The sequence below is a fragment of the Culicoides brevitarsis genome, chromosome 2 (assembly GCF_036172545.1).
Source record: "Culicoides brevitarsis isolate CSIRO-B50_1 chromosome 2, AGI_CSIRO_Cbre_v1, whole genome shotgun sequence".
Lineage (NCBI taxonomy): Eukaryota > Metazoa > Arthropoda > Insecta > Diptera > Ceratopogonidae > Culicoides > Culicoides brevitarsis.
In genome coordinates, this window is record NC_087086.1 from 13,954,924 (window position 1) to 13,980,992 (window position 26,069).

The 26,069-nt window shown below is 31.3% G+C and overlaps 4 protein-coding genes across 6 annotated transcripts in view; 2 read left to right on the forward strand and 2 right to left on the reverse strand.

Moving 5' to 3' along the window:
- The window catches only part of LOC134829980 (apoptosis-resistant E3 ubiquitin protein ligase 1), a 34,089-nt gene extending 28,152 nt beyond the window's left edge, over positions 1-5,937 (reverse strand). Inside the window, exon 1 of one of the 2 annotated variants that reach the window (XM_063843306.1) lies at positions 5,823-5,937. In XM_063843306.1, coding sequence (XP_063699376.1) covers positions 5,823-5,889 — 67 coding nt within the window. In that variant the 5' untranslated portion in view covers positions 5,890-5,937. Of the gene's footprint in view, positions 1-5,409; positions 5,609-5,822 lie in introns of those variants that run through there. The other variant, XM_063843304.1, reaches the window with a different exon arrangement.
- A 9,662-nt stretch (positions 5,938-15,599) lies between these two features.
- On the forward strand, positions 15,600-16,820 carry LOC134831326 (transcription factor Adf-1-like). The gene is made up of 3 exons (XM_063845038.1): positions 15,600-15,795; positions 15,859-15,949; positions 16,009-16,820. The coding sequence occupies exons 1-3, from the start codon at positions 15,682-15,684 to the stop codon at positions 16,716-16,718; spliced, it is 915 nt and encodes a 304-aa protein (XP_063701108.1). The 5' UTR covers positions 15,600-15,681; the 3' UTR covers positions 16,719-16,820.
- A 1-nt stretch (position 16,821) lies between these two features.
- LOC134831322 (protein smoothened) lies at positions 16,822-20,451 on the reverse strand. 2 transcript variants are annotated; one of them, XM_063845030.1, is made up of 3 exons: positions 20,344-20,451; positions 20,126-20,289; positions 16,822-20,047 (listed from the first exon to the last, which is right to left on the reverse strand). In XM_063845030.1, exons 1-3 carry the CDS (start codon positions 20,349-20,351, stop codon positions 17,133-17,135), a joined length of 3,087 nt encoding a protein of 1,028 aa, XP_063701100.1. In that variant the 5' UTR covers positions 20,352-20,451; the 3' UTR covers positions 16,822-17,132. The 2 variants fall into 2 exon arrangements, with proteins under 2 accessions (XP_063701100.1, XP_063701101.1); XM_063845031.1 differs by lacking the exon at positions 20,126-20,289.
- A 346-nt stretch (positions 20,452-20,797) lies between these two features.
- Positions 20,798-25,486, forward strand: LOC134831323 (uncharacterized). The gene is made up of 3 exons (XM_063845032.1): positions 20,798-20,993; positions 23,141-23,612; positions 23,673-25,486. Exons 2-3 carry the CDS (start codon positions 23,157-23,159, stop codon positions 25,161-25,163), a joined length of 1,947 nt encoding a protein of 648 aa, XP_063701102.1. The 5' UTR covers positions 20,798-20,993; positions 23,141-23,156; the 3' UTR covers positions 25,164-25,486.
- Positions 25,487-26,069: the final 583 nt, after the last annotated feature.

A 26,069-nucleotide genomic window follows, 5' to 3' on the forward strand; every position in this document is an offset into this window, starting at 1 on the left:
ACGCGATTTTGTGGCACAAACTGCTGGTTTTATTTTAAATTTATGGCGCAACTAAAAATTTTTGTAAAAATATTTTTTTTTACGTTTTAATTATTTAATTTTTTTTTTCGTCTGAGATTTAATTTTTTTAATTATTTTAGAACAATTAACACCATTAAAAGAAAACAAAAGTCGACAATTAGCGGTTTCTATTTAAAATAAAATTTTTTAACACTTCAGTTAACCTTTTTTTTATTTATAATTTTTTTTTATAAATTTTTATTTCGTCGCGCCGCAAAAAATTGTTGTTTCACAGTTGAAACCTAAACAAACACTGACCGCTTCGTTCGTCGTCTCTAGGATACGACAGCTCGAAAAATGTTTTTGCGGCGGGGGGGAAATGTATTTTCCCCTTAATTTTATATCCTGCTTCCTACTTGGAAGTACGACGTACACTTTTGAAGTTTTTTTTTGTATATTTCACATTTAGCACTTATACAATACAAATTTATATGAAGTGATTTTCTTATGATATAGACACGCAAAATTGACTAAATTGTTGTGATAATTGCAGGAATTTTCCGCGAAAACGAATCTTTTTGACAGAACTGGGTCTCCTAGTCTACGTACGAAGGAAGGAGTTGCGGATGGAAAAAAACTTAAAACTTTTTGTCGGGTGAAAAGTTTTGGATTTTTGTGTCAAAAAATATGAGAAACGAGAAAAAATACGTCCGACGAGCACGAGAGTTTTCGGGCAACTGAATGAAAATTCAACTGACGACGGCAACGGGGATGCGAAAAGATAGAGATAGGGGAATCGCAGCTGTTTTTTGCTGTGTTGCACGATATTTTGTATATGAGGCGAGGCAGTAATGTGTACCGCTCGTAAAATGCGATTAAAACACACGTCAGGTGAATTTGAATTCTTGTGCATCCTTTGTGTGCACGAGGCACAGTGGGCTGGATGCAATTTGATTTAAGCTTAAATTTTAGTTAAAAATCTACAATAATTTGAATAAAAAAGCATTTGACTTATGCTTTTGCTCAAGAATGTCAATTTTTCGGAAAATTATAATTTTTTAATACTTTTTCTAAGAAAAAATCAAAAAAAAAATTGTTTTAAATTTAATTTTTTACCAAAAAGTTTTAATTAAAAAAATATTTTTTAAATTATTTTTTTTTTATATTTTTCATTTTCAGATTTTTTTTAACTTTCAATATTTATTCCATAGTTTTTCCTTAAAAATTTTTATCAAATTTTTGACATATTTTAAATTTCTCAAAAACAAAATATACGCACAGTGGGCCTAAAATGAAAAAAAATAAACTTCAAAAATTTAAATTAGAAAAATCTTGAATTTTTCTTTTGTTTTTTGGCAATTTTGCTCCATTTTTGGACCATTATGCATTAATAATTTGTGTAGAAAAATTTTAAAAAAATTTGTACTCTTAAATTAACCTTAATTTATTTTTACCATTTTCTATCTGGACAGCAAAAAATTTAAAGTCAGAACTTTTTGATTTTTTACTAAAATTAAAAAAATATTTTAAAAAAAATAAATAAAATTAAATAAAAAAATTAATTAAAGAAATGTCAAATTTTGCTCAAAAAGACAAAAAATAATTCACTAAACTTTAAGTAAATAATAAAAAAAAAAATCTAAAAATTTTGTCGATTTACTCATAAAATTGGGTCTCAAATATTTTAAATTTTATTAATAATTTTTTAATTTATTTAATAATTTAATTATTAATTTAACTTTTGCTCTGAAAAATGTATGTTTTTCATTTTTGCCCACTGTGCGACTCTCCAAAACAATTTTTTGTTTCGTATGCACCACAAAAGATAATTTTGTTGCATCAATTAACTAATTTTTTTTGTTGTTTTTCGGTTAGTTGAACATATGCTGCAATGCAATTTATTTTTTTAATTCAATTTTTTTTATTTTTTTTAAGTTAGCGCGTGTCTGGCAGACAGAAAAAACTATAAATCGATCACGAAAGTAGTTCCTCATCACTTAAATTGCAAAAAAAAAAAACTAAAGATAAATAAACAAATTAAATTGCATCGACTTGCATCTCGTCTGTTTTTCCTCAAGTGGTTCCGTTTAATTATTCAATAAAATTATTATTGCGAATATCTCGCATCTGTTCTCAACTGCTTCATTTCTCAGTCAGATGTTGTTTTTTTTTTTTTTTTTTGCATGGATTCATATACAAAACAGACAATCTTCGCCAATTTCTCCGCCAAGCACTTGCCATGCGCCATTTCATTGTTTGCGTGTTTCCCCTTGCAGCGTCTTTTTTCCGGTGTTTGCCGTGTAAAACAAGCGTTCCAGTAAGTCTCTTCTTCTTTTTTTTATTTGACGTACGGGAATTTACGAGGCTTACAGGAGAATTATGCCGCGCGCGCGAAGGTGTGCGATGTTAAGATTTGGAACACGCGAATGGCACACGGAGAAGAAATTTCGCAAAAATTATTTTTTTTTGTATGGAAATCGTTGAGGAATTTCTACGAGAAATAGTTTCAGTGGGAAAAAAAATGTTGCTAGTTCATGCAAAAAAAAAAAAACTAGTGAAGCAGAAAGTTTTTAATCCAAAATGTTCTTTTCATGTGTGTGGGTGGTCGAGTTATCAGGCAAAATTAATCAGTGAGGTGTGTGCGATGTTTTGATTAAGCTCTTTTTTTTGTTTGTTTGTTTGTTGTTTTTGTATTTTTTATCAAGGGAAATATTTTTAGAGTGCGTTTTTGCGAAAATGTGACGCAAAAACATATTTTTTTATAAAAAATTTCAAGTTTTGAATACAAATGAATAAATTTGGTGAAAAATCTTATTTTATCTTTATTTGAATACAAGAAAATTTCTTGAAATTCCCTAAAGGACGATAAATCTTTGTTTTTGTTTGTATAAAATTTAATCGATGAACCATGAAATTGTTTTCTATTAAACATGGCAGACAAAAATAGATTAAAATCGTAGTAAAATCCAAGTAAAATTGATTATTTTTCAATTTTTATTTTTTTTTAATTCAAGATTTTTTTTTAAATTTATGTGGCTTTAAGGATCCGAAAAAAATCTGAAACAATTAAAGTTTAAATAAAAATCAGAAAAAATCTTTCAATTTTTGTTTTTTTTTTAAATTTTTAAATTTTATTTTATTTAAATAGGACGTTGTACCCCCTGATCTGCAGACGCTCCAAGTTGAATCACGACAACAAATTGCTGATTTACAAGACTGCAATACGACCGATTTTCACGTATGCCTCCGCGGTGTACAGGAACATGGCTGAAATGCACAAAAAGAAACTGCAAGTTATGCAAAATAAGCTCCTCCGCATGATATACGATGCCCCATGGTACACGCGAAACGATGACCTCCATCAAAAAGCAACAATTGAAACAATCGGCGCCTTTATTGAAAGGCTGCATGAGAGATTCGCGGCTACTTTGCCGCCTTTTTGACCCCCCCCCCCTCCCCTTCTTACCCCCCAAAAAACTCACGTGTGTGAAGAAATTCAAGCAAAATGAATTGAAAAAGAAGAAAAAGCAAGAAATGTAGAGAAAAAGCTTCGGCTAGGGCTCGGTTCCAGTAAAGTTAATGTGATGTATTTTATTGTAAAAAAGAATTGGAAATAAAGAGAAGTTTTATATATATATTTTATTTAAATTGAATTTTATTTGCCATGTAAAGACATTCAAAATTAAAGAATATTACAAAAATTTTTAAATAAATTTTAATAAAAATTTTGCAACAAAAATTGTTTAATTTTATAGATTTAAAAAATATTAAAATAACAAATGAAATTTTGCTAAAATTCCAAAAATTATTTTTAAAAAAATTTGGTCAACTTTTATATTAAATTTTTGTTAAAACAGTTAAATAATATTTTTTATGGAAATAGTTCTCCATGGTTTCAAAAAATTTAATTTTAATTAATTTACGCTTTTTGATCATTTTTTCAATTTTAAATTTTATTTATTTATTTTTTCAGTTTCCATTTTAATTTAATTTATTTTTTAAATTAATTTATTTTATTTTTTTTTCAATTTTAACATCAATGTATGTGACCTGAGTGGGTCACAAACATTTTTGGGGCATTTTATTTTTTTAATTAATTTTCTTTAAACTTATTTTATTAATTTTCCAGAAAAGTCAATGTGATATATACCTAAAATTTAAATAAAAAATTTCATTTTTTTTTTAAATAAATATCTAAATTTTTTTTCATCATTAAGATAATTTTATTTTATTTTTTTAATTTCAATATTAATTCAAATAATTTTTTCAAAGTATCAAGGAATCACATTTTGCCATTTTTTTCGCTTTTTGAACTAAAATTTATTAGACCAAGTCATTTTGTAAAATATTTAATCAAAAAAAAACTTTTTTCTTTAATTTCGTTAAATGTTTGAAATTTTTTATAAAAGTCTTCATAAAAATTTTTTAAAATAAATTTTACAAATAAATTCAAAACTCATAAAAAAATTCCTTCTAAAAAAATTTTTTTTCCAACTACCAACTTTTCCTTTGACCTATTTCAGTACAATTTGTCAAACACCCACCCCAAGATAAACAACAACGAAAACTACCAAACCCACATTTTAACCTTTGAACTTTTTTTCACTGCAATCACAACCACTCATTTTGTACAACAATTACTTCAACATTCCTATCGGGCGAAAATCTCATGGGCGAAACACTCAAATAGAGCCATTGTTGTTAATTAATTAACACGCACACCATAATTTGACATTTTTTTTTCGCGAGCACTATTATTTCATCATAGCTCCTTATTATCGAACCTATTTTCTCGTGCTTTTATTATCATGTGATTATTATATCAAAAATTTTTTTCAAGTTTGAAAAATTGGAACAAATTGATGGCAAAACTTTTTTTTTGCTTGTCATAAACGGTTATGATGCTACGTTCGTAAATATTTGAAAATTAAATTTATGTGAAAAAGTTAAGTGTTTGATTATTTATCGCCTTTGTCTCTCTCTGAGGGGTTGTGAAACGATTTATTTGGATTTTTTCATTGTTTTTTGCATGCGATCGCAATTAACACACAAAAGGGGGAATTTTATTTTTTTTTCCTGTTACTAAAATTCGATCAAACACTCCCCGTGAACTAAAATAAATTTCCTTCAGAAAAAAACTAAACGACTTTTACCACAACTTCCTACCTGTTGGATTCTCATTTTTGGGCGAATATCAAAAATTTTTCTGTATGAAAATTAACGGAAAAGGAGTAGAATAAATAAAATTGTGGTGATAATAACGAACCGTCGACGTTTTTCTACCTTTGACGCACATTTATTGTTTTATTTTTGGACAAACTGTGTCACGAAATGCAAAAAAAAAAAAAATGTGAGCGACAAGGAAATCAATGCCGTTCGTTGTGGGAATTGATTTTTTTCGTCACTTACCCTTTTCACGGAAAAGTTGCTTGTATTTGCCCAATTCACTTTCGTCGAGCCAATTGTCGATCTGTTCCCATTGATTGGCGCTACTCAGCTCGTAATTGAATAGCTCGCGCCACAAGCAAAGAACCAGCTTGGACATCGATGCGGTGAATAAAAAACTTAAACTTATCGCTACGAGAATTATTCCTACACGATTTGTCATGGTATTTCACTTGATATGTCTTTATTTTTATTAAATTTAATTATTGCTTAATTTTTTTTGGTATTTTTTTCATCAAATACTTTGGAAGAATTATCGGCGGAAGCATTTTTCACGCGGCTTTAATTGACATTGCCTTATCATTGTTCTGCACTGATTTATTTGTAACTCACTTTATTGCTTCATTTTCACATTTGAGCCGTTCTTTGAGTATTACCATGGCTTTTATCCGTTAATTTGGCGTAGAAAATTTTCCTTTTACTCCGATTAAGCAGGAAAATCATACTGAAAATCGCGTTGATAGCACACTCGTTTCGCTAGTATTATTTTTCTTGTTTTGGAAAAGTCGCATAAAACAGCTGAGCAAGTGACAGGGCTGTTCCGTGCGGTTTTCGAAAAAATATTCTATTTAATTTTTTTAATTAATTTTTTTATTTTATTTTTTAATTAAATTAATTTTTTTAAGTAAAAAAAATTTTTTTTCTTTAAAAATTTTTCAAATTAAATCTCCGATTACTCCTTGTCGTGATTATCGAATTTCGCTTAACCTTTTCTACATGAGTGTGTGTTAGTGTACGAATACCGAAAGCAATGTGACGATTGTGGTTTCTACGTGCGTTAGACGGGAACATCTACGAATGAATCTTTAAAAATCGAAAAATTTCGTTAAATTTTATCAAAAATGCGATTTCCGGTAAGATTAGTGATTTAAATATTTTTTTAAAAATTAAGGAAATGTTTGTGGCTAGCGGTGTGATTTTCGGAACGGAATACTGAAGCTCGAAATAGGAATGGAATTATGCGACGTTACTTCGTGTGCACGATATTTCGCGATGTTTTGAATTTGAAGTGAGAGGAAAAGACGTTGGATGAAATTTTATGGTTTAATTTATTTATTTTTGGATTATTTAAAAAATATTTAGTCTTTTTATTTTTTTTTTTTAAATATTTTTTTTAAATTCGTTAATAATTTAATTTTTTTGTTCAATTTTCTTAAACTAAAAGAGAAAATATTTTTATAAATTTTAAATTAACATTTTTGAATAGAATTTTTTAATTATTTTTTTTTTAATTTTCGTGATTTTTATTTTAAATAAATTTATTCAATAAATAGCTTTTTTGCCACTTATACCGTTTAAAATTATAATTAGAAAGTGTATGTATTATTAGACCAAACCTTTGTGTTTTGGCTTTATGTAGGTAAAGTTTTTTTTTTTAATTTTAGTTTATTTCTAATTTAATTTAATTAATTTCTTTAAAACAAAATATTTTTTTTATGAAAATTCTTAACTCGCCTTTAAACTAAATATTTTGTATCGTGGAAGGCATTTTGGTTTTTTTTTTTTAAATATAAAAAAATAATAAAAATAAAAAAAAAATACAAAACCTCTTTCCACAAAATTCTAATAAAAAAAATTTCCTTTTTAATAAATAATTTAATTAATTTAATAAAATACCCATTATTCAATTAAATAAATTAAATTATTAAATAAAATTATTTTTTATTTAAATTGTTTAATTCAATTCAATTAAATTTTTAAAAAATAATTTTTATAATAAATTATTATAAATTCCAATTAAATAAACATTTTTAATATAAGTAATTATAGCTCAAAGCCTTAATTAAACATCTAACACTCCCAAGTTCATAAATTAAACTCCTTCCTTATCAGACATCAACTACTAATAAAAATCGAACCTTATGACGCTTTCCATGAAGTCATTCAAAGGTGACTTATTCATTCAGAGCTCAACATCTGGCTTGACTACAATCACTGAAACTCTATCAATATCGCTCCAACCAACTCGATGCTCACAAATAATAATTATTATTACAAAAACATTAACAAATGATACCCTTCCTTGTATTTATTTTTAAATATCTCGTCATAGATTAAGTGTTTTTAATCTTTTATCGCAATAATTAGGTATCTTATTACAATTAACGACATTTCCAAGCCACTACACCGCAATAAACATTCTACAGTGTCTCGCGACCACCAATTATAAAATTACACTCGGTAAGTAGGCAACAATAATGAAAAAAAAAAATTAATAAACACCTGACATGAAATAGTGACAAGCTCACTTAACTTTGCTCAATATGGTGCGAGTGAAATCCTTCTTTGAAACAATTGAAGCAACTTTGTACTCAAAAAAACTAATTATTATTTATCAGAGTGATATTCAAATCTATTCATTATTTCGAGGCACAATGGTTTAATTGATAGCTGTTACAGAAAATAACAATACAAAAACAAAGTCACGCACCTGTTAATTTTTTTTTTCGTTCGATTTAACTCTGCATGGAATCTTGTTCTCTTAGATTAGTGTCAAAAATTCTGTTGAGCTAAAAAAAACGTTGAGGCGTATGAAATTCTGTTATGTAACGTTCAATTACTCTCAGAAAATTTACTTCCGGGTTAAATGAGATGCGAAGACTGATGATGAAGAGGAGGATCGATGACGCGTAATTCGTTGTTACGTTTTAGGGTTTAATACGACCTTGGAATTGGATCGTGATTTTGTCTATTTTACTTTGTTGTGGTCAATGACTGTCTATTTTTTTTTCTTTATCATATCTCTCTGTTTACAGATTTACGTTGTTATAATTATTCTGAATATCATAAAGACTAATCGTTGCGAATTCAAATACAAATATGAAGACAGAAACGATTTTTGGCAACGTATTTGGTCATTGACTTTTTTTTCAAGCGAAAAATTGGCAAAAATGTCTTCGATTTTTAAAATGGTGAAAAAATTATGTCTCTCCAGAAAAAATTAATGCGAGTTAGGTATTAGATAAAATTGTAAAGAAAAAAAGTGTAAAAAAAAATTTCATATCAAAAGTATTAAGATATTTTTTTTTAAATAAAAATATTAGTAATATCAGGAATAAATCCCGAACAAATTTAAATGCCGAATCAGATGAGTCAGTTTTCGAAAAAAGGATTTCGTTTATCAGCTTTAGCTCTACTTAATGAAAATTTTGATTGTATGTAGAACGAATGTTCAACTTGAACAACTTGTAATAGATAATATTTGGTCAATAAATAATTTCTATGTTGAGGCACATCTAGAATGCTATTTGTAAATGTATGATGTCTTTTCAATAGGTTTTCTGGTTTGGGTTGGCTTCTCGATGACTACTCACACTGGATGTGCCCTTTGAAATTTGGTTCTATTTTCATTCCAACTGCCTTTAAGAATATTACGAAGAAAGTTCTTTTAGAAGGACAAAAATACATTGGCATGTTCGACAGCTTCTGTCAAGAGCGCAGTATAGTCCATTTTAAATAAGTATACAATAAAATTTCTCCATATAATAGTTTAGGGTTAAGCAACATGGTTTTGGTGTGACATGAAGTTTTTGAACTTATTATAAACTGTACTAAATTGGACTTAATTTAAGGTTGTCTCTTTTTAATGTCGCTCGTGTCTGTCATGACTTTTCATCTGCGAAACATGAATTTTTCACATTAAATATTGAAAATATTAGAAAAAGTTAAAAACTTACCATATTTAGAAATAAAATCCATGAACAATGTCACATATTGAATGAATGCTTCTTCATTATAAAAATTTTCTTGTTTTTCAAAAAAACAAAAAGATCATATACTTCATCCTCATATCAGAGTCTACATCCATACCACAAATGATGAAAAATTTAAAACATTGATGCCTAAAAATTTCCCAGTCGAGACATGGATATGCCATTAGTATTTTTTGTGGGTAATCCTTTTTGAATCATTTTATGGGTCGAATGTTAAATACATATAACAAAGGATTCCCCATAGTCTGTACGATATTTCATTGTTCCACATGTTTTGTGCAAAAATCATATGTTTCCATATATCTATCACATTACCTCAATTTTTTTCGGTGTGCTGTGCTGTGATTATGTGTCTGCCAGTCTGTAATAATAAACTTTTTATATTTATTATGTGTGCGAGCCAGGCAAACAGTTTCGACGTCGTCGTCGTGATGGTATGCCAAACGACGTGCACGGCAAAGTGAGAGCTCTCTATTTATCTCTGCCTGCTTTGTTGTTGTCGTCGTGTGTTTGTCATATATTTAGCAGTAGATACTTATGTATATTGTACTATATAAAATATAATATAATGCGAATGAAAGCCTAACTGTTTGGTCCGTTTGTTGTACATTATTCGCATTCACATCGCTCATATATTGGAACAAATTTTGCGTGTACAAAATTTACGTGTCGTGTTGTTGTTGTTGTTGCTGTTGTCGTGTCTCGTACAATGGATTTTTGCACAAAAATAAAATAAATTTATTATAGTCTTAAAAATATGCTTGCCTGGTCGAATAAAATAAACTGCATATAATAATAATAATAAATTATATTTTATTTTTATAATAACAAACAATTTTTTAGAAATAAAAAATAATAATTAAATTAAGGAAGTTAAATTTTCTTTAAACTCACTCTCTCTCGCTCTTACCGCGATTTTTATTTAATTTTATTTTTATTTATTTTTTTTTGCAAGAAACACATGCACACAGAGGGGAACGTACGTGTGTCGTCCAACTCTTTGTTTTATTTTTACCCGGTATAAATGCATTGGAAATCGACAAGCGCCTATTGATGATGTTCGCCTAGTTCGGTTGAGAAACCTATGTAATTTATGTTGTTATTTGTGTGAATATATCAAAAAGGAATTGCCAAGGAGATGACATATATTTTTCGCGACGTGTGCGTTGGTCTTGAAAAAAGGAGTTTTTCCCATAAATTTTCTCTGTGAGGAAATCCCTTCTGTGTTCCTATTATTTGTTTTAAAATTTGAATGTTATGCATGAATAAATGCAATTTGACGTTTATTTCATGCGAAATTGATGTTTTTTTTATATAAATTTATTTTCATTTGACAGAGAATTGGCTCAGTGAAATGCACTTTTATTGCCAAAAAATATTGGCGGAATTGACACGGTGGTATGGAATGTGAATGAAAATTGACTTTGAATCGATTTTGAGTTACATTTGTTAAATTTTAGATTAAAAATTAGTTAAAAACTAAAAAATAAATTAAGTTTTTTTTTATTTTTTAATAAAAATTTTTTAATTAAGTTAATTTGTTTTTATAAAAACTGAACAAAAATAATTAAAATATAGTTTTCGTCAAAAAATTATATTAATTGTGAGTTATATTTGTCTAATTTTTTGCTTAAATAAATTAAATTTAAATTATTACGAAAAAATTCAAGTAACTTCAAGATTTTTCGAAATAAAAAAAATATATTAAAATAATTAAATACTTTTAATTTATCATTTAGAATAAAAATTTAAAATATTTTTTGTCTTAGCTTTAAGTTTATTTTTTTAATAAAAATTTTAAAATATTCTAAAATATGTTTTTCACATTTTTTAAGATTTTTTTTTTTTTGTAATAAAAATCATTTAAAAATCTGTTTTTTTAAATGAAAACTTAAAAAAAATTAAATTGAAAAAATAAAATTATTTGTATTATCAAAAAATCGATTCAAACAATCAAACGTTTCCTTTATATTCACTTTCTCGTTCAAGCGCACCGTGCATTAAATCAAATTCACAAAATCAATGAAAAAAAACATTAAAAATCAATCGCGTTGTATTCCTGCATTGTTCTGAACGCCTAGTGATATTATTGAATTTCACATGTTTTTGCATGATGTTCCTATCAATAATCAATCATTTTGTGTTCTGTGCCAATTGAAAAGTGATAAAGAACGAAGGGGACGGCAGAAAAGTAGAAAGGTAAATAAAACTTGATTTGTTTTTTTTTTTTCATTTAATCAAATGCTATCCAAAGGAAAATTTTATTGTTTACTGTAAATGACGAGCAAATACAAAAGAACATAAATTTTTAACCAGACTCTGCTATTTAACGATTGCGCGTTAAAAACTCGAAGAGTCAGCTTAAATTTGGAAAAATATTTGCTGTTTGAATTCGTTATGCCGATGGGACAGGTCCAATTTTGTTCACAGCCAGAGTCTTCATGTTATTTGTTGTTGTTGCTTTAGAAAGAGACGAGCTCTTTACAAGTAGCTGTAAGCGTATGGGTATCCAGAGGAATAGGTGGCGTATGAGGGGAAGGTGTTGTAGGTAGAATAAGCAGATGGGTATAATCCAGAGCTGTAGACAGCTGGGCGAACGAATCCGCTGGAGTAGGAGATGGCTGAGGGAGCGAAATATTGTGGGGCAGCCATGGCGACAGCGACGAAGGCAAGAATGGCAAATACCTGAGAAAAAATGTTAAACATTAGAATTTTCTTAAAAAAATTCTATTTTTCAATGTAACTCACGTATTTGAACATTTTGATTGGGTTTTTTTAAGTTTTTTGTATCACTGCAAGATGCAAACACTTGTAAGTCTCAAAATTGACTGATGCCTTCCTGAGCGGCGATCATCGTATTTATAGCTAGAATTTTCGCAGTACATTCACACAAAAAAAAACGTGCGTAACAAACAGAACAGAACTAGAACCGAGAGATGTCGTCCATTGAACATGAAATAGACAAAGTACGACTAAGAACAAGATCAAGTACACGGTGTACTTACAATCGGTCGATCGTTTGTAATTCTCGTACGAAAATTACTTGAGAGAAGCAAAAAAAATCTGTAAGAGCACAAAGAAGACTTATAAACAAATAATAATCTTATGGCTAGCTATGAGAGTTGCTATGTAACTTACACGACTAAAAAGTCGCCTAGATGAAACACTACACGCTCTCGTTACATAGAAAAAGTTCAGGTAATTGTGATAGCATTTAATATTCTATTCTAGAGAAAAAATAACAGGTAATTGATGCATAGAGCTTCATTGTGTTGTTTTTTTCACTTTAGACTTTTCGCATCGGTTTTTCTTGTGAAGCGAAAATGGGTGAGTTTGACACTTTTGAAATCTTTACGATGTAAAAAATAACAATCAGAAGTGTCTTAAATTGTCGTCTGAGAGAAGTAAATTCTGCAATATCATCTAAACTGCTTAGAATAGAAAGTCCCAAAACACCTATTTGATATTAGGTATGAATTCCTCTTATAGTTCTAAAAACTTGAAAATTTTTTGATCCATAGATTCCTTTAATCCATCTGATAACTTTTCAATAGTTCTAATGAATTCTTCCTTAACCAAACGTCGACTTTTCCTACAAGTTTCCTACTTTTTTGAAAAAAATGATTCGATACATTAGTCAAAATAGCTATTTTTAGCTACTATTGTAGCTTCACATCTACAATTTGACAGTGACTTAATATTCTTGAAATTAGATCGCTCATGTCTCATGAAAACTCGGCTTTCATTTTTTGATGTTCATTCACACGGGGGAGAAAAAAATTAACTTCTCAAACTGTTCAATGAAAACTAACATTCAAATTACTCGATCAGGAGGAAAAGCCTTTATATCCAGAATCCCATTTAAAAATTCAAAATTGAAAACGTAATCCGAACAGTTGACACCCTTGCAAAGCCCAAAGCCAATCCCGGTGTCTGCCAAGCGGACCTATACCTATTTTCATTCGAAAAACCTTAAATAAGCCAAAACAAAAGCTTTCTTAGTTGTCAATCTTACTGAAAATAGAGAATTTTAAAAATGTTTCTAGCTTTTAAAGTTTTATTTTTTTAAATATGTTTGCTTATGAAACTTACCTCTTTTCCAATTGGAGGGTTGGGAACATTCAAGAATTTTTCTTCTCAATAGCTTTGGAAATTGTCATCTAATCACTGAACGTTGCTACTTTGATGCCGTAATGCAAAACCAATAGCTTTACTTTTATTTTCTTTTTGTAAATAAATAAATAAACGAGTAGAGAACTACACGCTTAGATGCTCACATAATCGCTAGCAACCACAATAAAGTCTATATTGAGTATCGGAACATATGTTTCCAACTCGGGACACAGATGATGTCGATGATGATAACCATCAACTTTGCGCTGGAATTCTGGAATAACTTGTTTTGCAAAATGAAATAAATGGGATCGAAGCCATTGTCTGTTCTTCGAGGCATTTTGTTGTTGTTGTTATTAGTTGGGCTTCTTTCCATACAAATCGTTATCATTTATTAAGATATTTATGGAGAAAAGTACATTTACGAGCTTGTTTTAACGGTCATTTTCCTCTATCTAAAGCATCTTTTCTCAGGTTAAATTGGAGAATAAATGTTTAATGATACAATTAAATTCAATGTTTTGACTGCGTAAATTTATGATGGTTAATGATGGTCTATGTTTTCGTGCAAAATTGTAGTTTAGGTTTAGAAAACTAATGATGTTGCAAATTGTAACAAATTATGGAAGCAAAGCATAGCTGATTGGAAATTGAGGTTTGAGAAGGTTGTTGATCTTCAAAGGGAGTTACTAAAAAAGAAAAACAACTAATGGAAAATTTTGTAGACTTAAAAAGTTCTTTCATTGTTCTACTTTTAAAGTTCTTATATAACGAAAAAGTTTGTTCCCACATTTTTTTACAATTGGATTTCTTTAAACTTTTCAAGTTAAAAAGTTCAAAATTTTTATAAATTATTTTTTTAAAAATCATCAAATATAAAATTTTGAACTTCAATTTTGAAATTCATGATACTCGAGTTCAACTCTTAAGTTTTTTTCTTTTAAAAATAATATTCAGATTTTTTTTTTGAAACTAAAATTGGATTTCGTTTAATAAAAGAAAATTAAAATCTTATTAAAAAGTGTTAAAAAATAGAATAAAATCTTAAAATTCTAAAAATTTTTTGAATTAGCTCAGAAAACTCTATTCCTTTAAAAATAATAAATTTAATTTTCTATGAAACAGTTTTTTAAAAACCCCTTGATAATCCCTTTAAAAATTACTTCTGGAAATCGATTTGATTAAACCTTTCATAGAACTTTTTAGCCGTAGGCAGTTAAGAAGATTAACAATCAATTCACGCAGATTTTTACTAAGAAGACCTTAAAACGTCAACTATTTGCTTTTTAATTAAGTACACTTATTAATCTTCTTTCAAAAGTAACTTTAAAACAGTGAAAGGATCAAAACTAGTCTAAAACCTCTTAAGAGCCTCTTGTTGATAAAAAATTCAAACATAGCTATTTTTATTATTTTTACAATTTTATCTTCACTTAAAGCGTTACAAGACGCACGTACGTTCAATTACTCGTCTTTGTGTTTGCTCAACTCGAAAAATGAGCAAAACAAAGCTGCGAGAACGCAAGACGACTTTGATACAATTTAAATTACATTTATTATTTTTTTGCTATACATCTTCGTGCATTAATTCGCAAAAAAAAAAGTATACTTACAAAAACCAGTCTAGGTGGATTAAATTGATGAGGATGTTGTGTTGTGCTACAATAAAATAATAACGAGTTTTCTTAATTGATGTAAATGCTGTTATGAAACGATGATGCGTGATGAGCATAAAGGATTGACCGTTGCCTGCAGTTTTCTCACAAGTTGTTTTTCTTTTTTGCTTTTTGAGTGATTTGATTTGTTGTTTTGCTCGTTGCAGAACTCGTTTGAAGTGTTTATCAAGTAAGTTAAGTCATAAAGGATTTTATGATTTGTGACAGGTTGTTGTGGGAGTTTAATGAGTGTTCATGACCTTCAATGACCTCCAACGGAAAAAGGATCGTAAACTTGCTCAGTAAACGACGGAGAATGGAGCTTAGATTTTTTCTTCTTATCCTAAGTAGGCGCCTTCAAATTTCACTCAGCTCTTCCAGAAGACTGCACAGGGTTTTTATAGATCTTTTATTACCTAATTCTATTCAAGCATGATTTGAGTCAGAAAAAAAATTATTAAGCTGACTAAGTAAAATTTTCAAGTACAATCTTTTAAGTCTCCTTAAGTTCAAAAACATTTCCATGACTTAAGATAGTGCTGCCATTATGCGGCGAATAGCGAAAACATGTGAGGTTAGTAACAGGTTAGAAATCCAAAAAAAGTGTGCATCTGAGGTTAGTGACTGGATGTACCTTATCGTTTACGTTCGTCTCAAAAATTTCCATGAAAACGGTAAGTCGCTACTTTGCATCTGTATCTAAGGCAAGCCTCTTTCTAAACTCCTTAAAAACTTGAAATATCGGCGCGAATTTTATGATATCGAGACCGACCAACACGATGGCAGCAGCCCGCATCATGAAACAACGCAAAAAGCGGATCGGACAATGGAGTGAATTGGATTTAATTAACGAAATTCAGAAGAACACGGTTTGTTTACTTGATTGTTTATCTCTTGTTTCTTGCGGTAATTTTACTTTTCTTATCTCGTAGATCTTGTATGACAAAACCCTCAAGGATTATCGCAAACCGGGACCTACTGAAGCTGCCTGGGAGAGCATTTCAAAGACCTTAGGAGCCAATAGTAAGTAAAAAATTCAAAACTTCTTGAAAAATTTAATGAAATTCGCACCTCCTGCTTAGTTGAAGACCTGAAAAAACGATGGAAGAGTTTGCGTGACACTTTTATAAAATATTATCGCATGGAAATCGAGCAAAACTCCCCAATGAATACACGACAAAAAGTTTGGAAGTACTATAATAACTTGGATTACCTCCGAAGTCACGTCGAATTGTATCGCATCGATGACGAACGTGTAACGGGCGGCGGCGTAGTTGCCACAAAAATTTCCAACTGCAATGATGAGCAATCCCAAGGAGAATCGGAGTACGAAACTTCTAGCAGACAGGAATATAGTACCCCAACAAATACTAAAAGCAAGACAAACACAATTAAAGTCCTTGTTGAAGCTGAAGGAAATGATCCATACAAAACCGCCGAATATACGTTGTACGAAACAAATCAAGATGTTGAGCTGGATGACCTTGAAAACACCAACAATGACCAAATTTACTTGGAACATATCGATACGGATGAATATCAAATTGATAATGAGCCCATGGAAACGTCAAACATGAAAAAGGAACAGCAACAACAGAAAAAGGTCGAAATAATTAGTCAACCGGCTTCGAATGATCCTGATGAAAAGTTCCTCATGAGTTGCTTGCCGGTACTGAAACGCGTAAATGCACAAAAGAATGCATTGCTGAAGCTAAAGATACAAATGCTTTTGTACGAAGTTGAGTTTGGAAGTGCCGATGATAGTCCCGACACGAAAAAACGAAAGTTTTAAAACTTAATTCTTTATTTCGTTTAAATATGTATGACATTATTTTAAGCATAGTTTGTAAATGAGTAAAAAATAAAATTAAATTGCTTACGAGTATTTGTAAAATTCTGAAAAATCTGAAAATTTCTCATTTTTTTTTTTAAAGGGAAGACTGTTACAAAGGAGATTCAGTCTTGATATATTTTAAAAATATATTTTTTTTGTTGGTCTCTTAAGGCACGGTTTTGACTTAAATTATTATAACTTATGGTTAGTTAAATGTTTTGTAAAATGCAGTATTTTTAAAATTTCACACAGTCGGTTCCTTACGTTTATCTTAAAACTAATTTTTCGATGGTGATTTAAGTTTTCGTTTCACTTATTTAAAAAAAATTTTCTATCAAAAGGTTTGAATTTTGAGTATTTGCACGATTTTATCTATTTGGAAGGTAATAATAAAAGTTTAAGTTTTTCCGTTTCGCTCATTGAAGTGTCACCTTCTCGTTTGCGGATGGCAATGCCTTTGCCATCGTGTCTCTTGGGCAGCAACGAATGATTTTCCGTGGCATAAATGTCGTGATTTTCGTCATTTTTCATCTTTTTCTCGTTAAACTCGTACGAGGACATGGTTTGTGTCGCGATTTCGTGAGCATTTGCTTGAATACCAACGTCGCAGCTGCGTTTGCTATTGCGTGAATTGGCTTTCGAAATGCCCGAATAGGAACTTTGAATATCGATTCCATAATTTTCGGAATTGTAAGTTGTAAAAGAGTCGTTTGATTCGCCAACTTGAAGTGCTAAATCCTTTTCTTTCTCGCGTTTGTCTTTGTCGTGTTTGCTGTTGTGAGATTTGTTGGTAGAACGCGAGTTTTTGCGCGTGCGACGTGAAATTTGGCTATGGCGATTTTGTTTCTTGATTCGACCAGCTTTAATACTGCTGTTTTTGCTGCTGCGACCTGCATCGCGACTACTTGTAACGTCATTAGTCATTGCTAAGCCGGGAGATTGACGAATTTTCTCATCGTCTGTGGTATTGTAGTCATGAGCAATTGCTTTTTGTTCGTTACTTGAGTCATCGCTGGCATTTATGTTGCCATTTCGTAGTTGATGGAGCATCATATCCATTGAGGCGTTGTCGTCTTCAGACGTTGTCAAGTTTTGATTAGCAAAAAATGGGATAAGTAGTTTGTTGTTAGCCAATAAACTGCTGAACTGATCAGGATCGATGCCTCCAATGCCTGTTCTTCGTTTGAGACTTTGTTGTTCAAACACTCCAGATGATTTCCCGCCTTTTTTGATAGCTGCTGTTATTATACTTTGAGACTCCATTGATGTCGTGCTTTCTTTTCGGCTGTAACGACGAGAGCTGGTAGCTGTGAAATCCCTTCGTCGATGACGCCCTTTTGTACCTTTACTTCCGCGAGCACTGCGACTCGCAACTTTCGTCTTCATTTCGGCAATTTTAACTGAAACTTGGGAATCAATCGAGTTCCTTCTCGATTCGACAGATACATGTCTCACACTGAAACTGATTTCCGATTCAACTGAATTTCTTCGTGTTCCGCCATTCTGGCTTGAAGATGTTGCAGCACATGTCAGAGCTCCTCGGCGATTTACAAATCTCGGAAGATTATTCGCCCAAGTCGAACTAAAATCATGACTTCCTTTGGTAGAGTCAACATCAAAATTCAGTCCAACGGGATCTGTGTGAGTATCATGAAAGGTTAAGGATAACCTTCCTTGATTTTGAAATTCCTTCCTTTTAGCAAAAGCTTGAGCAATTACTTTGTGTCGTTGCAATTTGACGGGCTCCTCAATTTCTCGTCCCATCTTGCGACGAAAAAACCGACTCCATGTCTCGAAAGTTGAGTGTGTCCAAATCCATGATGACATTACAATTCCTGATGCGAACAAACACAAGAGATGCAATTGTAAAATCGCAACACTTGGTCTTCCGTTCATCTTGCAAGTTGTATGAACATCAGTATATGTTGATTGAATCCTACAAATGAGGTATTCTTTCAAACTTTCTGCCCACATTGGTGAGTTACGGAATTCGTTAATGTGACAAAAGAGTGTTGCAAGTTTAAAAACGAGAATGAAGACACTGCAAAGGCCCATTCGAACGATGCTTTGACGAATCTTCTTATTGGCACGACTTGAAATAATTTCTTTGCTTGAAATTTTCAACTGAATTAAAGTTATCAAGCCACGAAGCACTAAAAATCCTCCAACGATCAATACAGCACAAACTGGTCCAAGCAGGAACATTGCTCGCATTGGATGATTAATGTGTCCCACGAAACAAACTCCCGTGATACTATCGCCATCAACTTCGGACATTCCCATTATGGCAATCGTTAATATCAGTGGCAATGACCATGCGATGAGATGAAAGTATGACGACTTTCGATCAATCCGTTCTTGGATTTTGCCAATAGCTTTGAAGCTCATGTGCCAAGCATACGTGAATATTACAAACCAAACCATGGCAGCAATAAGGAAGTAATAAACGCATATGAAGACAAAGATGCATGATAAATTTTCACCTCCTTGTGGCTCAGATTGTCGTAAAGTTCCGTCACGACGACAAACGATATCTTCTCGATTACCAGAAACAAATTGAGCAAGCCATCCTAAGCAAACGATCATATAGCACAAGTTGATGTAGAAAATTACTAATGCTGGATACTTGTTGGCATTATTCCAGTCGATCATAAATGTAGCAATTGTGAAAATGTTGAAGAGCAAACAAACGCAACTTCCCCATGCCACAAGTTTATGAATCTGTCGATGTTCGTCATCCGTGTACAAGGGATTTTGGCATTGAATGCCACATCCTTCAATGTCTTTGTAATAACTTGAAGGATTATCAGCTGCTACCATGGGACTCAAACATTGCCCTGTTGCGTTGAACTTCATTTCTCTCACGTCATTGTTGCATTTGCTCGGGAAAAGGTCTTCTTTGCACTTCAAGAACTCCGGAAAGTAACTTGTGTTGTAAAGAATTCGACAAGGCTCCTGCGTCTTGCGACACATTTCCAACGAAGGAAGATAGACATAAGTGTCGCCATTAACTTCTTCACATTTTGGCAGAAAAACTGCACACAAAAATGGTTGAATTACAGCCCAGCATTTCGGGACATGCTTCAACGCTTGATAACTGTAAAGAATTTCCAAGGTGTCATCTTGACTAAAAGACTCCGTTAACGAGATGCTTGTAAAGTTGTAAGGCAGTGGTGAACCAAAACATGTTTTGTGTTGAAGACGTTCGCAACGAGCTTTTCGAGCACAATAAATGTGACGCATTTCTCTTCCATCGAACCAAGTTTTGTCATCCTTTCCTTTTTTACCTGAAATGTAAAATAAACAATGAGATACAAAGAAGTTCGAAATTTAAACGGAAAAAACAAAATTTAGTAGAAACTTACCATGAACTCGATAGTTGTTTGTTCCTTCGATTACTTCGAGCAAGATTTCGTTACTTGTACCGCCACCATTTAATACATTTTGGTCCGAAACGATGGCCGCATAAACAAAAACATTTAACAGATTTATGGACAAAACAATGAAAACAATCACATTGGACAAAAATCTACAAATTCACGAATTAACAAATGTCGATACAAGTTGAGTTTTTATTACTTACCGTGCCATCGTCCTATTCCATCGGCAAAGGGTTTAAATTATATAAAAAAAAAGGAAAAAATCATTAAACAATGCTAAGAATTGAAATTAAAATGAAAAACAAGACCACCCAAGTTTGACAGCTACTTGACAGACGGTAATTCTACAGCAAATCAGCATACGGTGTCAACTTTAGTATCGTCATTCTCTTTTACAAGCATTTTGCTTGATATTTCAATTATTTTGAGTTAATCTCAAATATTTCTGTGTTAAAATAATAAAACTTTTAATTTTAACTAAATTTGATAAAATCTAAAAGAAATTAAACAAGTTTTCATAGACAAAGATTCAAAAAATTTCGTAATGAGCTGACACCCATCACAATCTTCAATAAAGAGCAGCTGCTGTACTTTAGTACACAAAATTTAGTACAAAAATTTGTCGAACTGACGTTTCAGTATCGATATCTACGTGAAGATAGAGGGAAAGCCAAAAGTTTATTCACTTTTTAATAATTTTTTAAAATAATATTGTAATCTATATCCGCCAAAATGTTCAAAAAGTACAAAAATTAAAGTTCTTCTCAGTGATTTGCACGAAAAAAGTATAAACTCTCACGCAGAAAAGTGTAAATTGGAAATTTATCAAATTTTGTAGTCCGATTTGGATAATGTAAGTCAGCAGAAATACATTTGTAATGAAAATTTATGAAATTCTATTCAATCAAAAGCATATCGAGATAATTTGTGAAAATTTTCCGAAGTAAAATATGTGAAAAATGATAGAAATAGGTTTTGTGTATACAGCATATTGGCACAAAATGGTAGAAAAGTTCAAGATGGCGAGCCGTATATGTGTAGTATAGAACATGCAGGAATGTGTTGAAAAATTTGCGTTTTATGGAAAAAAAATCTATGACGTATTGTTTGAAAAGTTATTTATTTATTACGTCCTAAAAGTTTAATTACGAAGGAAAACTTACAAACAACGAATTTCGGTCAGGGCAAAAAATTCATCGCTCAGTTGCAGTGTAATCAAATTAATTTATTAAATTTTAAGTGGTTTTTAAAAAAAGGGTGATGGAAGATTTTTTGTTTCATTCTAATTTAATTGTAAATTGGAAAATAAACAGAGAAAGATTGAGAGTCCAAAGTTCAGAAAGTCTTATATACAAGAGAAGTTGTGAAATTACATGAAAAATTGATTGAAGCGCCCTCTAGCGGCAAAAATTTTGAAAGTAGTTTTTAATAAAGTTTGGGTCTTTAGTAAATAAATTATAATTTTTTATGACCCCTGAGACTGAGACCCCTTAATTTGATAGCTACTTCGGAAGCTCAAAGAAGCCACGCCTCCTAAAATGGGCGTTGTTCATTCCACAAAATAAATCTATCCAAAACGCATAATCTCATTCCATAAATTAACAACTCTTATTAAATTTATTTATGAATAAATTTCCAATTTTATATTTTTTTTTATTTTTCAAACTTTTATAGTCACATATATACTTCTATTTTTATATAGAGCGATATATATAAAAGGCAAGCACGAATACATATTTATTCACCCGTATATGAGCTTGCTTGGTTTTCACATTTGTAGTATAATGTGATGATAAAAGTTGTAGGTACGTAAAGAATATATTAAAGTATAATGCTGTTTCATTCATTTCATACTTTGCTGAGGTCTCTAACGACATTGCTGTGTGAATGTATGAAAAAAGTTTTTAAATGTATGTGTGTGAGTAGGGATGAAATTTTTGCAGGGGAAATAATTTACAAATAGAGGGTTTTATGTTTGTGTAGCAAATTTGGAACAATTTCAACAATTCTTCGATTTTAGTAGAAAAAATATTTTTGAGATTTTTTTTCAAATTGAATTTTCAAATATAAATTTGTTAAATCAGTTCAAAACTAAAATCGAAGGACATTCAATAACCAAAAATTATTAAAAAAATTTGACAAATTAAATTTAGATCAAATTTTACAAACTTATCTTTTACATAAAGTCCCAATGTTGAATTTTCAAAACGAAATCTCGAAACAAAAAATTGAACGGCTTCGCGCATACCATCAGGTCATTATTACGAACGACAACTTAGCCGAGAGTTTGTGCATACCGTACATACAGATGCCACAATCGGTAAATAATATAAAGAAGAAAATAACTACAAAAGCTAAATAAAAAAAATTATATTTATCAGATTTCGGAAACTCGACATTTTGAAATTTTGGCAGCCATCTTGAAATTAATTTTATTTATTTGTTTTTTAAAATTCTAGATAAAGGTTTTATTTTTATCTTTTTCAAAAGACGTTGAAATGATTCATAATCTATCGTTGCAAAGTTTTTATGTACCTGAAGATTTAGATTAGAAACTTAATCTTAAGTAAACTATATGGAAATTATAAACTAACACAGTAGCATCGATTGAACCGATTTGATCGTATAACAAAGCAACCATTGAAAATTTAAAAGTTGCTTCGTAGAGGACATTTTTAGTTTGAACAGTGAGAGTCCAAGAATAGAAAAATCCAATAGAATTGATAAGCAATAAATTTGAATTGCATGTAAGCTTAACCAACTTAAAAGATAAATTCTCTAGAGATTTTTTTTTTGTTTAATCAAATTTATAACTTTTCATCGTTTTATGTACCTTTCGATACATTTATTTAAAATATTTTCAGTCCTTGTTTCTACCTCAATGAGGAAATTCCACGAAATTATCGATTTAATGAAAATTTATTAAATAACCTTTTGACATTTCGTTTCGTCGATTTTCAAATTTTAATGAAATATTTTCCTTTTCCATACATTTTTCAGTGCTAACTAGATCACGATGTATTCAAACGAAGATGCCAGTGACAATAACGGGCACAGCATGTATTCCAATTTACCTCTGCTGTTTGCGGGCGGTTATCCTACATCTTTAGACAGAATCAGTGAAAGCCAATTAGAGAAATTTATTCCATTTATGGTACAATGTTCGTTAGGATACACCCAAATGAATCCCAAATTCGAGTGTGCAGAACCGGAATGGTGGCCAGAAGATGTTGAATTTCTCACACCATTTCGCAAGCCGGATTCTTTCTCGGGTGATTGGCAAGCCAAGATGAAAGAAATTGTAGTTATTTGCTATTCCTTTCACAAAAGCATATTTCTGCTGAGGTTCTGCAAACAACTCTCAGAATATGAACATGCCACATTGAGATTCATTACAAATATGAACCATACGACATCTCTGTACGAGAGAACTACGAACAAAATGTTAGTGACGTTTAGGAATGAAAATATGGTAAGTTCAGTTTTGTATTACTTTTGTTTCTCAAGTTTTATATTTCATCTTGAATTGCAGCTCTATGATCAGCAGCAACAGCATCAAACACCAAAAAAGACCTTATTACCAAAGTCTCCGAGTTCGAATCAACTTGACACGCAGGCGCAACAACACATGGTTGAGCCAGCTCTGTTTGACATTTATCTCTGTGATAACTGTGATGCAGAATTATACTCACTTGATGCATGCATGGAACACGAAAAGATCTGCGCTGCCAATATGGCGGCCCAAAATGACGATGACGACGATGATGATGTGATCTTCATTGAAGATGATGAGCTGCAAGTTGTACCTGGAAAAGGAAAACAACCAGAATTCTTGTCGAACTTTGGTTTGTGCAGCACAAGTGCTCCCGTGAATGCGAGTCAAGCCAGTCAAGGGCGTCGTTCATACGGGCACATCAGTGGCGACTACTTCGGTTCACCCGACAAACTACGACGTCTTCCTAACCGATCTCGTGGAGTGATTGCTCTGTCAAAATGTGCCACAATTCCTCTGTCATCGCCCTGTGGTCAACTTCTACTCAACCAATCAAAGACAATGATGTCTGAGGATTACCAACTGGAGCGGATTGATCGGTTTGAACGTTTTTGCCAAGCTCCTGTTTTGTTTAACGCTGCAGACCGTCCTCGATTTATGACTGCCGTACCAAATCAACTCACTGCGAAGCAATCGCGCAACGGTAACAGTACGAATGTTACATATCGCAAACCTCTGGATCAGGAGGAAACGCACTACCATCAATACAAGTTCCCACGAAGACAGTTGTCAACTAAACAACGCAGTGAGAACTTTGATTTCCTCAACTCGTTGCTCATCAAAGCTTGCAAACCTGTTTCGGTTAAGGTAAAACGCTTATCTGACACTGATATCGAAATTTGTAAAGCCAAGTTGCGACAAGCTGCACAAAAGTTATCATTTGCCGTACCTAAAGACAATCACAATGTCGTCGAATACATTGATCTCTGTTCGTCGGATGAAGAGGGGGGCGAGGAAAATGAACAAATGGACACGAGTGGAAGTGGGGGCATCGAAGTCGACGAAAACTTGTCGAATGTGCAACAAAAAGTCGACGGGATTGTCATGTCGATGCCCATAAATGCCAATTGCTCAAGTTTGCTTGTGCAACAAATTCCCGAACCACCAAAAGTATTACCGTTGCGCCCCTCGATTTTCCTCTTCTCCAATTATCAGCAGTACTCGAGTAATAGTCAATTTGTGCCTGCACCACAGGCAGCTTCCATACAAACGCAACGTACGATAACGACGGCGACAACGGGCTTTCCACAATCCCCCCGAAATCAGTCGCACGAAGAACTTCTCGCCGCAAAGACAAATAGTATCAATGAGTGGTTGAACAGCACGCAAAATAGCATGCAAATTGACCATCTTAGCACGAATAACACGAGCGCTAGCAGCTTACGACAAATTCCGGGCCTTGTTAATATCCAACAGTACACGACAACGGCCATCCATCAAACTATCACGACGGCAAATATCGCGACATAATACATGTAATAAATTTGAGCTTTTATATTTTATAAATTTCTTATTTTACATTAAATTAAATTATGAAAAAAAAAATTAAGTTCAAAATTTTATCAAAAACACTTTTTAATATTGTTAAACTTTCTAAAAAGACAAAAAATTGAGGGATAGTTTGATTTTTTTTTTAGTTTTTACCCTCTACCGTTACCTATGTATATCTGAAAGATTCTTGTAAAAAGGAAAGTTAGCAATCACTCAATTGCAAAATTGATGTTTAGAACTGAAAAGAAATAAAATTGGTTTAGTTTTAACTCGTTATAAATTAAAACTCGTTAGCATAAGAAATGAGATAGAAATAATAAATTGAATGAAATATTTGTAAATTATCAATTTTTGTTTTTCTTTTATTCTGCAATGAATTTTAAAGTCCATACAGATTTTGTAACGGTTTAACTCAAGTTCTGCTTCAAGAATCGCTTTGGGTTTTTTTTATGAGTTCCTTTTATTTATTAGAAGGTTTTCGTACAGAAAAAATCGAAGAAAGTATAGGAGAATTCGTGGAAAATTAAGAAAATGATATGTAATGTTCATTGCATACCTAAAGGGGGTCAATTTTCTTTGAAAATGATCTTAAAAGTTTTAAATTAATTATTTTAGAAATTTAAACTTTTAAGGAATCTAAAATGTTCTTTTTTGTAACCAAAAACTTTAATGAGCAAAAAACTTATAACTTTTGAATTTAATTTTAAGGAAAATTTTATATTATTTTTAAAGAAAATTTCAAATTCCCCTAAAGATAAATTCAAAAAATCTAAAATTTATTTAAAATTACATTTTCAAAGAAAAATTACTTTTTTTATGCCATCTTGCAAATCATTTTTCTTGTAGAACGAGGTGTACGGGTCCTTTAAATTATGTCAATATTTA